At 38.0% G+C, this 17163-nt stretch overlaps 2 protein-coding genes across 2 annotated transcripts in view; one reads left to right on the forward strand and one right to left on the reverse strand.

Annotated features, from left to right (window-relative positions):
* SHC4 (SHC adaptor protein 4) overlaps positions 1–17163 on the reverse strand; it is a 105825-nt gene that overhangs the window by 36570 nt on the left and 52092 nt on the right. Inside the window, 3 exon segments of the mRNA XM_028507612.2 lie at positions 906–957; positions 5230–5283; positions 16049–16168. Of these exon segments, the coding sequence (XP_028363413.2) occupies positions 906–957; positions 5230–5283; positions 16049–16168 (226 nt within the window).
* Positions 8535–10273, forward strand: EID1 (EP300 interacting inhibitor of differentiation 1). The gene has a single exon (XM_028507613.2). The coding sequence runs from the start codon at positions 8633–8635 to the stop codon at positions 9203–9205; it is 573 nt and encodes a 190-aa protein (XP_028363414.1). The 5' UTR covers positions 8535–8632; the 3' UTR covers positions 9206–10273.

Here is a 17163-nt window from a genome sequence, read left to right on the forward strand (position 1 = left end):
TAAGAGGAGTCCAAATGACCCAGAATTAGGGATGACAAGCAGTAATAACCATGTCTGTTCAGAGAAGTCCAATGACCTAGGAAACTTATGGTTCTTGACCCAAAGTGTTGCTAGGAGATGAGTTTCCTGGGCTACCTTGCTAAATCCTGAGATGAGAAATCCAATCAACTCACTCTCCCATTCATTCAGCCATTCAATGGGATACTTATTGGGTACCACCTACGTGCCAAGCATTGTGATGAGAGCCTGAGGAAAAAAATAGTGAAAAAGGTAAACACTTCCAGCCTTCCTGGGGCCTTTTAGTGAGTAAACACATCAATAAGTGAGCAGATAAAATAAAAACACGGGAGAAGTGTTAATAAAAAGAAAAACAAAGGGCTATGATGACGCAGAGTGGGATATGGAAACTGGAGATAGGAGGCGCTCTCAACCAAAGACGGTCTCTCCGGAGAAGAGACATTCACACTGAGATCAAAATGACGAGAAGCCAAACACTCAGAGTGACATGCCAGGCCCTTGCAAGTGCATAAGCTACACCCCCACCCCAGTGGAGGCCTATGCAGGCCAATAACCCCACACGCTTGCATCTCATCCGTAGTTCATTTGTCCACTGAAGATGTCCAGCCCTTTCTATCAGAGCCAAAACAGGTTTCCTTTTGATTAAACAAATAGGTAAGACTTTTGGCTTATGGGCCTCTCGAGTGATTGGGATTTAAACCCCACCTATATATTTTTTCCACTGTGCTCTGTGATTTATTTCCAATTCAAATTTACATAATATTTCCAGAACCCAATACAGCACTCTGGTGATCTTTATCACTCTGTCTATTGAAAATAATTGTTTGTTACTTTTTAAAGTTGGTATATATCAGCTCTTAAGAAAATCTAGAAGTTGCTTTCCATACCTCGTTGATTAACTGGATCTTTAGCTACGTAGGCAACATAGTCTGTAGTATCCTATAAAAAAGGGAAAATGATTGCATTTAAAATGAACGGATTGTACTGTTGAAAGATAAGAGTACATTTGACATAATACTGAGGCAAGTGAGGCAAGGACTTAAATATTAACGTTAAGAGAAAAGAAAAGCATCTTAGGAGGAAACATAAACAAATATACACCATATAATTTAGTACTTGTGGGGTCCATGTTCTCTGCCCCGTGAGCAGAGAATCTGAAGGTTAAAGATTAGAGGCAGACCATGTCATTAAGATTAAAAGAGAACCCAGGAAGGAAATATGTTAGGATATATGTGCTTTAAAAACTGTTAGGGGCTGTGATTCTCTCCTGTGCTGAAAGGTGAAATACCAGGGGTTATGCCATCACAAAGGTTCATAAACAAGGATGTGGAATCATGATTTCCCAGTTGTCCAAGTAGACACCATATACATCAGAAAGTAGAATAAAGAAAAACTTTTGGTTTTGTGGTAATTAGCTTGCTTTTATACAGTGCAAGTTAACTTAAGGAATAAAGCAAAAATACAAGCATTTATTTCATCAAGGTAAAGAAAAATCGTTTTTTAAAAATAAACCCCCCAAAACTTAAACAGTTAAAAAAAAGTACCCTGGCTGGTGTGGCACAGTGGATTAAGTGCTGGCCTGTGAATGAAAAGGTCACTGGTTCGATTCCCAGTCAGGGCACATGCCTGGGTTGTGGGCCAGGTCACCAGTGGGGTGTATGAGAGGCAACCACATATTGATGTTTCTCTCCCTTTCTCCCTTCTCTCTAAAAAATAAATAAATAAAATCTTTAAAAAATTTTTTTTAAAGATGTGTTGCTAACTTCGGAAAAACTAACAAATAAAAAGCCCCTTGGTAACTAATTTGTATTGAAAAGAGTAGGCTGATGGATGAATGATAAGATTTTAATAATTAAAGATGCTTTTTCTTATCTCAGTTCTCAGGAAAAAATACACACTGGCATTTGAAGATTAGAGTATAATTCTCCAGAGGGAAGGCACAATCAACTGGCAGGAAATAGAAGCCCATGTTCGTGACACCCTCAAGGACATCACTCAATAATCCACAACGAACCACACAGGAAAGGGGACTCAGGATCAGCACAACTTGTCTGGACTTATTTAAAAAATAACACACATTTAAGTGAATTTCTGTCATGCAAAATGATAAAAGGTTTGAAATAACTTGTATATAAATAAGTTCATATCTATAGGCTTTGTTTTATATTAATTTAGAAGGAAAGCCACAATTTCTGGGGACTTGGTTGCTATTTTAAAGTTACAGGGGTGGGGTGCTGCCCGCAATGTTGTCTGGTGTATTAGATGCCAGGAAAGAGGCCACAGGACCTCTCCAGACCTTGGTTTCCACATCTTCAAAGAAGTGTCCAACAGTCTTACAGTTCTAAAATTCTATTATCTGTAGATATCTGGGAGAGTTTAAAGAATGTTCAAAGTAAAGCACAACTAGTGGGGGAAACTCTATGAAAATGCATTTAATATGGTCATACTCATTAATGCATTTTGAGATGAACAAGGTGTATGTAGATACAGAAGCATTATCAAGAACTGTCTTCAGGGCTGATAGAAGGAAGACAAGTAAACTGTTTTTGAGAAGAGAGTAAAGGTGAGGATGAGCAAAGGTCATGAAAAGCAAGGAAGAATACCCAGCATTCTTTAGACTTTGGAGAAAATAGGGTAGAAAGAAGGGCTCTACATTAGGCCACGGAGACTTAGCTTCTGACCCCTTGTGCCCAGTTAGCTGTGAAGTTGCAAATTATCTCAGTGAGTGTCCTACAGATATATGGGCATGTGTTAGCAACACTGGTGATAGCTGTCCCTTATCACTCTGTGCCAGGCAGGATCAGTTTACACACATCATTTCACTCAATTCTCACAACACTGAGAGGCAAGGGTAATCCTTCCAAATTTTACAGGTGAGGGCCCTGCAGCCTAGACAGGATAAATAAGTCCAGTCTACTGGACTCCAAAGCTTGGCACTCTGCCCTACTACCTCCCTGACCTGAGAGTGAAACTTCACTGGGAGACCTCTACTGCTAAGGTTGTGGTGGCTCCAGTTTTAATTTCGAATCAGCAGGCTGTTGCCCCAGCTGTAGGAAGCACGGAAGTCCCACTCCGTTCAGTATGAAAAACTTTCCCACAGGGACTACAAATTCTTTCCAGTCGTTTTTTGGTAGGGGCAATGCTTTTGTGGGTTGAAAGAACTACAGAACTAAAGGCACATGAAGATAGTCTCAAAATAATTCAGATTCTGGGGAACTACGATAGACATCATGCAGGGCATACTTGTGAGAAATGCTTATGGTAAATAAAAGGATTTGCATACTAATCCTATGTATGACAGTAACCCTTGAAACTTGAAAAGGGAAATTTGAGGCAAACAGCAACAATTCTTTTCCACACTACATTTATAGGACTCATTACTTAAAGTATCTTAAGGAAAATATTTTTGTTCCTTCATGGATGAATGAACCATAATGCGTTAGAAAGAGAAAAGAAAAGACAGTGCAGGCCTTTTCAGGCTGGATTCAGTCAGCTCTCTCTGCCAGCAAACATGTCCCTTGGTGTCACCGTGGGGCCCGATTACAGAGATGCAGGATTGGACGCAGAATCAGTCCTGGGCTCACACTGCAGCTGCTAACTGGCAGGCACCTTACATGTGCCATTTGCTAGTGAATTCACAATTAGTCATTTGTGAAATCTCTTAGGGAAAAGGTGGAACTCTAAAATTTGGTTTATTTGTAAGTGGTGGCACCATGAAACTAAAACATTCATTTGAAAATAACCATACCCAAAGCTGAAAGGTGAGGAAGCAGTGAAGCCTAAAGGGAAACTTGAGTATCCATTAATTAAAAAAAAAACAAAAAAACAATGATTTAAAATCCTTTAAAGGTCGCTTCTCTCCCACAGTTTTCAAGGAAGCTCTAAAGGCAGGTTGTCAGGTTTGACGACATGGTTAAGTGCTGTGAGTCACTGGTAGCCAATAGGGAGGCCAGTACTTACTGAAATGTTTTAAAGAATGACTTGATTTAAATAGCGTTTAACTTCTTTTTTATATGTATTCCATATACATCCAAGTGGAGGAACTTGCTTAAACATTAGAAGCCAGTAAAGGAAGCAATGTTTACACAGAGAAACTTTAGAACTTTATTTGCTTTTAGGATACATTTATTTTTCCTTTAAATGTTTAGCCTTGAGATCAAAATCAATCAAAACCCTGCAGTGACACCAGCTGCCAGATTTAGCTTTTACTACCATTCCATACCTCTCTTGGGATTCTAAGTTATGGGTCCTGTCATTTATGACCCTAAATTTTATTCCTCATTTGGAAGAAAGAAACTAAATGTGGAGAGAAAAAAATGAACTGTTAAAGTGAATTTCACTCCCTCGTTTCTGAAGGACATACTCTTAATAGTAAGTGCAGAGAAGGCAACAGGCTGTCCATCAGGACAAGGACTTCCTTTGCTCCCCGTGTTTTCCTGATGTTACTGATGTTTGATCATTACAAAAGGCAGACCCTGCCCTCCTCTAACCTTCTCTATGTCCACGGGTACAAAGATATCACAATGTCACGATGTCACGGAGGAGCAAAGTCCTCCTTCTACTCCCTCAGTTTAAACAGGCTTCTCAGCTTTAACACCCCTCCGCTTTTGCTCTGGTCCAGAAACGATGCTGTATCAAATCAGGGAATGACCCTCCACTCTGCAAAGTAGGCTTGCAGAGAGAGTACCATTCATGGGCAATGAGTGCCATGTGGCCTCTTGGTAGCGACAAACCGCTGTTCTCTCCCCACCTGAGTGTTACCTCCATGGGTTTCTGCAGACCTGCTAGCTCATTCTAGATTAGACTAAGTTGCCACATATGGTAGATCAGCTTCCCCTCATATGCCAAATCCAACTGATCAGTAGCATCTGCCTGCAACTCCACATGGAGGAGAATTCTGAGCAAGGACTGGCAACACATGTATGACACACTTGTTTTTCCTGATTTTGATGTTATCTACAAAAAACTTCTCAGATTATAACTCTGTAGCTACTACCACAATGGAGTATTATTAGCTTACCTACTAATCCAAATATTTTAAAAATCAGTGACAGGACATATTTTGTCAAAACCAAATTTTTGATTACCTGCTACATGTAGCTTTTCACAAATTCTAATAAGAGATTTGGAAAGGACATGTAGTGGCTAATACACTTTACATGGAAGTTCCTTTACCTCTTATAAAAAGAACTTTTATGAATCCATACTTACAGGATCCCCTCCAGAGGCAAATGAAATAGACTGCATATGATGATTTGCAATAATCTGGAAAACATAACAAATTAAACATGTATGCTATAAATTAATTAGTGCTGGTTACACATAATCTAACAGTAACAGATGTACATGTTTCATTTTGGCTCGGACAGAGTCCTTTGAAACCCCTCTACCCACATTCTATAATCGTCTCACTTTGACCCTGAGATGCAGGTGGGTTTGACATGCCCATCTCATTGGCCCTCTCCTTGCAGGTGGACATATGATCCAGCCCTAGCCAATTAGAAAATATTTGAATACATCACAGCCAATCAGTATCTTTGGGGAGAAACTGACAGGGACAAAAGGAAAGGATACCTCTCTCTCTGCCATTAAAGACCATGTAAGCCCAGAATTTCTGAGCCATCTTTTGCTGGCATGCGGAAAAACCTTACTGGAAAAATGAAGCTTTACCTCTGGAGAAAATCAGCTGAGAATTAAAAATAGAATGAAGTCTGGTGGAAACATTGTTTCATCATTTCAACCAATACGATTCCTATCTCCCTTTATCTTTTTCTTTTTATTAACTAACTTATCTTTATATAAATTAGTTTGAATTGGGTTTCAGTCATTTGCCATGACAAGTATCCTAGAGAACTAACATTAAGATTTCCAATATGAACTAAAATTATGTAAGTGAACTGCATTACTTAATTAAGAAGATTATCTTTTTTACATGAGATTCTAGGATTACTTGTTTGCAATACCCACAGTGTAACAACCAATTTGCAGAGATGTATTTATCATACTGTATTTGTCATACAGTTGAAGGTTCATTGAAATACCAACTGTGTACCTATTAACTAATCTCGTCTTCACAGGTGTTTAACAGAATATACTAAAGTAGCTTATAGAAAATGACCAGGCAATTCTACTCCTAAGTGTATGTATATCCAACAGAACTGTGTATATATGTGCACCAAAGGCATGCTAAAGAAAGACAATCACTGCCCTCTTCATAATAGAGGGCAACTGTAGTGATATTCAAACAATGAACTACCACATAGCAACACTGTTTCTTCAGCAAAAGTAGCCAGACACAGAAAAAAAATACAGGCTGTGTGGTTTCATTTACACAAAGTTCAAAAACAGGCAAAACTATTTTATTCTGCTTGAAGTCAGGACAGTGGTTACTTCTGGGCAAAGAAGAGACAGCAAGAGGTTTTCTGGGAAGAAATGGTGTTGCTTCGTCTGGGTAGTAGTTACACAAGTATGTTCACTTTGTGATAATCTTCACGTGTGCACTTTTCTCTGTTTACATTTCAGTTAAATTGATTACTAAAAACAAATCAATACACAAAGATCAATGTCATTCCTATATATGAGCAATAGCCTATTAGACACTGTATTTTGGAGGGTAAAAGGAGGCACATTTTACAAAAGTACCTATGTATAAATCTTGGAGGAATTGTTCAAACATTTTTGGAAAACCTCATCAAAGGGTGTAAATATTACCTGAACAAGTAAAAAGATATATATCCCCTTTATGGATTAGAAGATAATATTGTAAAGATGTCAATTTTCCCCTAAATTAATGTGTAATTTCCATGCAATTCCAATAAAAATTCCACCAATGTCTTCAGGGAACTTTTCATGCTGTTCTAAAATTCACATGGAAGAATACATGTGCAAAAAAAGCTAAAGAAATTTTTTTTGAAGAACAAAAAGACTAGACTTTCCTTATTAGCAAAGCATATTATAAAACTAGAAATTCATTAGAATATGAAGTGTAAAAACAGACTCACATAGTCATGGATTTTTAGTCTATGATAAACGTTGCACCAAACAGACAAAAGTACAAGTGATTAAATTAGTGGAATTGGACACACACACACACACACACACACACACAAATGGGAAAAAATATAAATAAACTCTGTCTTCATATGATCTATATAAATGTTTGATTCATAAAAGGTTTATAAATATACCAGGAGACTGATAAAAGATTATGCTTGTGATCTTTGAGACAGGAAAAACCCATCTTAGTAGACAGAAAAAGGCATACAAAAAAACCTCTTAAATTAGATTATATAAAGACTCTTTAAAACTTTTTATAAGACCCCTAAAGAGGACAAGTAACAGTAAAGGAGAGTACATTTGCAACATGTAAAACAAAGTATTCATATAAGAGTTTATAAGAAAATTGTATGCATCAATAAGAAAAAAATAAACAACATAAGACCAGTTAATTTTCAGAAGTAATACAAATGTTCAATAAATATATTGAAAAATAATCTCCAAGAAGTTAAGACTATTCAAAATAAAGCCAGATACATTAAATTGATAAAACCGCCGAGTTCAATGCAATCATGTGTGGCAAGGGTGTGGATATTCTAAAACACCGTTGGCTAGAACTTAAATTTGCACAGCAACTCTGGAAAGCAATTTGACGGTATTTGCTACAACTAAAGTGTGTATACCCAGACTCTACCTTTCTGCTTCTAGGTATTTATTCTAGAGAAATATTGCCACACGTGGACATTCATTTAGCCAGTTTTAGTATCGGTAAATCAGAAATTATTTTTACACAGACAGGTTAACCATGGCATAGGTGTACAAAAGGAATGGTATGAAAAAATACACATACTAACAAAGCTAAATCTTCAAGACAACGCTGAGGTGTTTGTTTTAAAAGTTGAAGACAGACAGTTACATGAGACATAATAAAAAGCCAAGATTTTTCAGTGAGAATTTAATATCCATGAAAATGCAAAGAAAAAGGATTTAAAGAATACACAACAAACTGATAATGGAAAATTACCTCTTGCGAAAACAAATGGAACCAAGTGTTTTCTCACTTTTTTTAAAAGAGCACAGATAATATGCTTAGAAATGAGTTTAACTTTTTCTAATGAGGATCCGTTCTTAACATGTTGATTTGCGGTTGAGAACACTGTGGGATTTGGAAGTGTGGACTTAGAAGCTACTACTACCAGACAACAGGTAGTTAAAACCGCGGAGCAGATCGCCAGACGTGGAGGGAGGAAGGAAACGGGAAGGAGGACAACATAGCGAGTTACAGCAAGCACCTATTTCCCGTTTTGTAGCATCATAAGCAACTCGAGGGTTTAAGGAAAAGGGAAACGAAGTGACGCTCTTGCATGCACAGTCTTAAGATACGAATTCGATCGAACAAAATATAGACCACCAAGCCAAGCTGACAATTTCCTGCGAAGGAGGTAGCCGCTCCCCTCCCGAGCAGGACGCGGAGTGGGCGGTGGAATATGGGGGTCACGCAAACGCTGAGGGTCGCGCACGCTCTTTACGCACACCGTTTGCGCACGCGCACAATCGCACGGCAGCATCGCTCGGATCTTGCAGAAAACGCCTTGCAAGAGGTTGAGCCGCTGGTATCATGTCGGAAATGCAGCGGTTGTCCGAGCTGTATGAAGAAAGCAATGACCTTCAGATGGATGTGATGCCTGGCGAGAGTAACCTTCCACGGATGGAGGTAGGCCGTGCGAGCCGGGCGCCGTCCGAGAACTCTTCCCGAAACCGGGCCCCGCCACAGCTCGAGGAGGACGGCCTAATGGAGGAGGAGGGGATCCTGCCAATGGCGAGGCCAGAGGGCGATCGAGGCCTTGCCAAGCGGCCCAGCCCCGGGGAGCAGCCAGGCCAGGCTGCTGGCCTTGACTTCGATGAGAGCGAGGGTGAGGAATTTGATGACTGGGAAGATGACTACGATTATCCAGAAGAGGAGCAGCTGAATGGTGCAGGCTACAGAGTATCCACGGCCCTCGAAGGAGCCAACAAGATGTTTCTGGGAACGTCCAGAGCAAGAGAAGCAGCCCTGGATGGTGGTTTTCAGATGCATCAAGAGAAGACCCCATTTGATCAGTTGGCTTTTATCGAAGAGCTTTTCTCACTTATGGTTGTCAATCGTCTGACCGAAGAACTGGGATGTGATGAGATTATTGATAGAGAATAGTTAAATTCAGTTAAAGAGGAGGAAACTACTTGAGGAAGGACCCAAAATTCCAGTGTCTCGGGCTTATTCCAAATAGTTCTGTGCCAACGAAAAAGTTGATCTTCAAAAAAAAATGTTTTTCTGTTTTGCGGAATAGACTGGGTAGTGACTGTACAGTTGTGGGAAAAAAAACTGTTAAAGAAAAAGGATGTTAGGACTGTTGAGACTTGTTTTCAAGAATATCCTGAAACACCTATGGCTTTGACTTTGTTATTGATCCAGATTATTTTCTTTGCATTGGGGAAAATTCCATATATCACTAAGGAATGATTTTGCAAGAATAAGTCAAGACCAAGACAAATTGCCAGTACGAGAGCTAATTACTGATACTAAGTACAAGAGGAAAAGTAGTGTGTTCAACTTAAAATACCAGATGTCTTTGAGTTACTTGGACAGAAGGCCTATTGAGAAAACTTGGAAGGTTCCAGTTTGTGATCTGTCCAAGCTATAGTTATCAAAGGCTAAATTTTTAGTGTATGACAATTGAACCATCTTAGTATTCCAGAAGGGTAAGCAAACCCAGAAAGAAATATGTATCATGTGTAATGTATCTTAACATGTTTCCAAGGGCATCTGAAATTGTATTTGTACATATATCTTGATCAATAATAAAACTACTGTGATCTGTAATTCAAGAAAATTCATTATCTTGATCATTTTTTAAAAGTCAGAAATGAAATCTTAAATTTTCACATTCAGACATTAAAAATATGTGTAAAAGTACAAAGAAAACTATTTCTAATACTCTCATATCTTAGGGAAATTTTGTTTTATCTCTCTGGTTTTCATTGAACTTTACAGGGAAAAGACTGGTTGAACTTCATAATAAAAGAAGTGTTAAGTGGAAGTTGTCAAGTAAAGGAAGGCCCTGCATTGAAAAAAGATGTTATGAATAATTATGCCATCAACCTTTAAAGGTTTTAAACCTGTCCAGAAATTTCTGAAGTTTCCTTCTGTCTCCTCCTCTAATTAAGCTTGTTATTGGTTATGCACCAGCATTTGAGACAATAAAATTTCTTGTTCTGTGTATTTTATTTGCCTAATAGTTACTATTGTATACATACTTTATATACTGTTTTTATTGTATCCTGCTTTTTAAGTGTGATTGCAACCACATTATGATTTAAATTTAACCACTATAAGGTAAAGTGTTCCAGCTTCAAATACATGATTTGCAACTTAATTTGTGGAAACTAAATTTACTAAGTTCCTATAAGAGAATTTGCTAGCCTGGGAAAATTAATGAGCACATTGCTGTGGTTATTTTATTAGCGTTCTAAAGCTCTCTGATAATTATGTCAGAAGGCTATGAGCAGTAAAACTGAGTATATCAGCAGGTCTTTTGATCAATAAAAAGGTACTAGGTGTTCCTGCTCCATTATGGTAGCAAAAGACACATCTGACACAACACAACTCGAAGCCTTACAGAGGGGATTTGTTTTCTGTAAAACATGAGGACTGACAAGGATGAGCATGATCACTAACACTAGTTTGGTGGGGAGGAAGAGAGAGATGGGGGAGACTAGATAGGAGGTAACAAACTTAATCCTGTCTCACTTCTTTGGCTACACTTTCAGATAGCCTGTAACTGCAGTGACATGAGTCTGTGGATGAAGAGTCAGTTGCCTGTGTGATGTGAATTAATGGTACTCTGAGAAGAAAAAGAGGATGCCAGTATACAATGAACTGACCAGCTGCATTTACCTCCAGATAAAGATGTCAGGAAAGAGGCTCAGAAAAATCAGGTCTGCACACCTGGAGGTGGGACAGAAGCAAGAGAAGGGGAAAAGAAAACCACTCGCTGTTGGGTTTGAAGGCTTGTTTTGCAGAAAAAGAACTGCATTCTGCAGCTGACACTGAATGGTTGATTGTTGGTCTTAAAAATAGGCAGTGAACTGAGAGACTACTGAAATTAATACTTGGTAATTTACTGAAGGTAGAAAATGGTAACATATTTAACACCCCTGTTAAGGGTATAAAATCACTTGTATTTCTATTACATATTAAAGTTATCACAGACTGGAACCAACCTACCTGATTCAAATCTAGGCTCCACTACTTACTAGCTTTGTAACTAGGTATATTACCTAATATTTCTTCCTTATGGTCCTGAATTGAAAACAGGGATAATTAGATATGTGTATATCTTCATTAAATGGGAACTAAGGAAAGGATTTTTGGGAAATCCTGTTTCTGATTTTGTGATGTGGGGAGGGGGAACTTCAAGAAGCTTATGAGTATGTCGTGATTTTGGGAGCATTTTCTGGATCTGTTCATAAGTATTACAGATGTTTGGTTAAATCAGATATCCTACATCAGCTGCCCTAAGGACACAAGTCTGTTTGTTTGGCTCATACTTCTAATTTTGATTTTTTTTTAAGATTTTATTTAGTTATTTTTAGAGAGAGGGGGAGGGAGGAAGAAAGGAGAGAAACACAGTGTGTGGTTGCCTCTTGCACACCCCCTACTGGGTACCTGGCCTGCAACCCAGGCATTGCCCTGACTAGAATCAAATCGGCAACCCTTTGATTTGCAGGCCAGCACTCAATCCACTGAGCCACACCAGTGAGAGCTAATTTTAATTTTTAAATAATTTTTAATTATTTTTATTTTATTGTTTATGCTATTATAGTTGTCCCACTTTTTGCCCCATTGCCCCACTCCACCCTACCTGCCCTCACTTCCATAGTCAGTCCCTTCACCATTGTCCATGTCCATTCGTCCATCATATATGTTCTTTGACTAGTCCCTTCACCTTCTTTCAGTCTGTCCCTGCTTCCCCCTTTTACTGCTGTCAGTCTGTTCCATAATTCTGTGCCTCTGGTTCTGTTTTGCTCATTAGATTCCTCTTACATGTGAGATCATATGGTATTTGTCTTTCACCAACTGACTTATTTCATTTAGCATAATAGTCTGCAGTTCTGTCCATGCTGTTGCAAAATGTAGGAGTTCCTTTCTTTGTACTGCATATTATTCCATTGTGTAAATGTATCATTTTTTTAATCTACACATCTGCTGATGGGCACTTAGGCTGTTTCAAAATCTTGGCTATTGTAAATAGTGCTGACATGAACATTGGGGTGCGTATATTATTTTGAATCAGTGTTTCAGGATTCTTCAGGTATGTTCCCAGCAGTGGAATTGCTAGGTCAAAAGGCAGTTCCATCTTTAATTTTTTTGAGGAAATTCCATACTGTTCGTCTTAGTGGCTGCACCAGTCTACATTCCCACCAACAGTGCACTAGGGTTCCCCTTTCTTCCAAACCTCACCAGCACTTGTTTGTTGATTTTTTTAACAATGGCCATTCTGACCGGTGTGAAGTGGTATCTCACTGTGGTTTTAATTTGCATCTCCCTGATGGCTAGTGATGTTTAGCATTTTTTTTTTCATATGTCTCTGGGCCCTCTGTATGTCTTCCTTAGAGAATGTCCTCCTCAGGTCCTTTGTCCACTTTTTAATTGTATTATTTGTCTTCCTGGTGTTGAGTCTTATAATTCTTTATATATTTTTGAGATTAAACCATTGTTCAATGTATCATTGGCCAATATGTTCTCCCGTGCAGTCAGTTCCCTTTTCATTTTGATGATGGCTTCTTTAGCTATGCAGAAGCTTTTTAATTTGATGTAGTCCCATTTGTTTATTTTTTTCCTTTTATTTCCCTTGCCCTAGGAGATATATTGGCAGAAATACTGCTACATAAAATATCTGAAATTTCACTGCCTATGTTTTTCTCTAGGATTTTTATGACATATTTAAATATTTAATCCATTTTGATAATTTTAATTTCTTAATTAAAAAACAAAACTTAAGAAAGCAGTAAAACTCACAAGTTCCCATCTTTCCCCATCTTTCCCCCCGCCCCCAAAAGTGGGAGATGTGGCAGTTTTTTACCTAAACTGACATGGGAAAAAGCATCTGATTCACCTTTACGTAGGGAAGGTCTGTTTGCCAGGTTCCCCAACGTCGTCTTGCTGGCATGGAGTCCAAGTGACACTCAGCATTTATCACTGCGCCTGCACCACTGTTTTTTCTTTCACCTGAACGCTGCGTCACCTGCCTGGCCTCTGTAAATATGTGAGGCTAAAGGATGTCTCTATTTTCTGCTTGTTTTACCCTTCTTATCTTCTCAGTTTCAGTAGCTGTTAGAGTTGGTGGTAGAAGATGTAGAAATGAATAAAGAAATAGTAACTGGAAGCTACTGAGACTGACAGTGTTGCTTACGGCCCTAAAATACTATATTAAAGTATGTCAAGGAATCCTGTTACTTGAATTTTTATAACAAGGAGTATACAATAAGAAAAAAACCCTGTAACTTGCTTTTCCAAAATGTATTTTGCCATCCCCAAATATGGTAAGTTTTTAAAACTGTAAGCATTAAGTGTTTAGTTTTATTTCCTGCCTCTGAGGTTCTATCAGACATTTTCTGAAAGTAAACGGTTACATTTTCAAAGTTTTCAGTGGCTGAAAAGAAACATGAACCATCTGACCCATAAATCTAGGTGGATACATTGATGATCCATATTAGTGTATCTATAAACTTGAACCTATTTATGTTTTCAGTCCAGAGTATATCTTAGAAGTAAAGGGGCAGGAGGCATTAGTATATCTTTGTGTTTATCTTAGAATTTCAAAAGGTCGCTTTTTTAAAGAATAGAATTAATAAATCCTTTGCTCATGCTGCATCATAAAGTCGCCTTCGTCCTTCACACCCTTTGGTTGCCCTTTTGATGGGACATATAAAGCTTCTTGAGTTTAAGCATCTGGAGTGTGGCACATCGTTTTGTATGCCTCCCCACAAGCCATTTCTCCCAGGCCTGCAGAATACTTTCAAATTATTTGAACTATTAGGTATCAGTGAGATCCTAACTTTAGTCCCCATTCCATGCAGTGAGCTGATCACATCCCCATTCCATGCCACCAGTGAAGAAAAGGTGTGATCCACTCCCAGAGGCACCTCATTGTTACAACTATTGGTAGCAGAAGGCACCCAAGCCCACTGTCCCTCTTTCTGTCCTGCCAGAACGATTATGGGTTTGTGGCAATTCCACCTCTAATTGCAGTGACCTGGGGGGAAAAGGTAGTGGAGGAGAAAGAAATTCTGAAAGTAAACTATACCCACCACAACCCTATTATTCCTAAATTCCCCATTCCTCAGGCACACTGTGAAAAAAAGCCACTTTTTGGAATGCTCATTAGATTCTACACATAAGGCTGTCACCATATTGGCTCCAGCTCTGCCTGCTTCCCTACAGTACTCAAATAATTCAAGGGCTCCCATGTTCAATGACATCTCATAACTAAAAGCATTAAGCATTGCTGGAACCATATGCATAGATGAAAACTAAAAGTAAATTTTAAATCTATGAATGACTTGAAGGTAAAGCATATGAAATACTGAAGGAATGTTTTACCTTCCACCCCGATATTTTGCATCTTTTAAGTATGGCCCCAAATGTTCTGCTGTCAATATACCAATGGTATCCCCTCTCTGGAATAACCAATGAGGACCCAGCTGGACAGAAATCTATTTTGATCTGTTTCATGTTAAGCACTTTTCTCTATGATGATTTATACTACTGTGAAACCAATATATTTTAGTCTGCTTTTGAAGTTAGAAAATAAAGCAGCCCTCAAAACTGCAAATGAATTTTTTGGCAAAAAAAGTTAAAATGTATATAACTATACTTATATGTTACAGACAATTCTATAACTTTATATAGTATGTTTCCCCTGTTAAGTACTGAGTATATGAAAAGGTATCGAAGAATGTTGGGGTAAATAATAATAATAATGGGTATCATATGACTGGCACTGTGATAAGTGATTTACATCCACGATCTTACCTCATCCCCTAAATAACCCTGTGAGACATACAGTTGCTAAACCCATCCCCTCAGAAACTCTACGAATAGATCCTGTAGCCCTCGTTTCACTGATGAGGAAAATTCAGTGGTAGGGTAGCTTGCTCATTCACAGCAAAGCCAAGATTTCAACCTATGTATGACCTCAAAATCTCTTTAACTGTTTTATCACTGCCAAGTACACATTATATCTTCCATGAGTCCCTGATTAACAGCACTCTGTACAGTAAAACTTAAATGTTAAAAATCTCAAATCACTACAAATTAGATAAAAACTGGACCAACCCACATAAGTAAGCTGATATAAGGAAGTTAGTTTCAAAAGTAAAAATCAAGTCAAAACATGTCCTATTTTAAGGTACACAGTTAGCCCAATGCCTGTATACTTCAGCAATGCTGTTCTTTGAGAAATAAGGTTAACAGTGGAAACTCAGGCACACTGTAGTATCATAAATCATCAAAGATAAGAAAATTATGTTTTTACAATAACATTTTAGAAAGCTTTCAACCTCAAGGGTTGTAGGAAAATGTTTTCTGCTTAAATTTCATTTAGCTAGAACATTAACCCTAATATCACCCCTCTTCTGTCTTTAATTCTGATAATGAAATTGCTTTTTCTTCAGGGAGGGTTGGTGGAGAGGAATAAATGACTGATTCAAGGACAGAAGTTGCCAAATGCTATTTGCTATATTCTTTGCACCTTGGTTCTTATTACAAAATTAGTTAGGTAAAGGGAAAGTATGCAAGCAGTCAAATGGCCCTGTGATGGGGTTAGAAATGCTGTTCTAATTTTTGTTATGTATAAATCCTTCGCAGGTTTTTTCCCCTCTGCCTTAGTAAATTAGGTACAGTCTGTCTGAAACTTTATTTTCTTTATTATGCCCAGGCTCCCCCAGAGAAATAGATAATATGTTAATCTATAAATGACATCCATGATCTTACCTGTTGGTTGTCAAGATTCATCAGTGTGAGGCTGCATGTTGAGATGGTCAGTTTTATATTCATTCCCGAAAACTGAAGATTACTTTTGCCAAGAACTGTTGATAGGAACTTAACTGGAGGCTTTAAAAAGAATAAATGACACTTTTTAAGTTTGAATTTTTGTTACAGAATGAATGTTCTTTATGTTAAGAAATAAGTGAAATGAGAGGAAATTATTATTTATTAAAAACATTTAAAAAATTAGAATACTGTAAATTCTTTAGTGAAATCTGAGCCCTCAGAACTTTTCTCATACATTCCTTTCTCCCCAAGTATTGGGACTAGGGATCTGGTTTACATAAAAGGAATTCCTGTGACAGTTTGGACTAGCTGAACTCTCAAGTCCTTTTGGACACCACAAGTATTAGAAAAAGAAAAAGTTGCTGCCTAGGTTTCTTGTGATGACCGAGAATATGAAAAACAATATACAAAAACTTATAGGATGCAGCAGTGCTTACGCAGAGAATTTATAGCTATAAACACATCAAAAAAGAAGAAAGATCCTAAATCAACAACCTAGCTTTACAACAGAAAGAACTTGAAAAAATAAACCAAACCTAAAGCTAGCAGACGGAAAGAAGAAAAATGGAGACTGGAGCACAAATGATAGAAAGATTAGAAAAAGAAAAGAGAAAATCAACAAAACCAAAAGTTGGTTCTTCACAAAGGTCAAAATTGACAAAGCTTTAGTTAGATGGACTAATAAAAAGAGAAGATTTACATAACCAAGATCAGAAATGAAAGCGGGGATTTTACTGCTGATTCAACAGAAATAAAAAGAATTAAGAGTATTATAAACAACTGGATGCCAACAAGTTGGATTACCTAGAGGAGATGAACATATTCCTAGAAACGTTAAACCTACCAAGACTAAATCATGAACACACAGAAAGTCTGGATAGACCTATAACTGGTCAAAACAAACAAGTGTTGACAAGGAGATGGGCAAACGGAAATCCTGTGCACTATTGGTATGAATGTAAAATGGTGCAACCACTATAGAAAGCGATATGGCAGTTCCTCAAAAAAACTAAAAACAGAATTACTATATGACCTAGCAATTCCACCTCTTGTTA

Source organism: Phyllostomus discolor, chromosome 1 (genome assembly GCF_004126475.2).
Source record: "Phyllostomus discolor isolate MPI-MPIP mPhyDis1 chromosome 1, mPhyDis1.pri.v3, whole genome shotgun sequence".
Lineage (NCBI taxonomy): Eukaryota > Metazoa > Chordata > Mammalia > Chiroptera > Phyllostomidae > Phyllostomus > Phyllostomus discolor.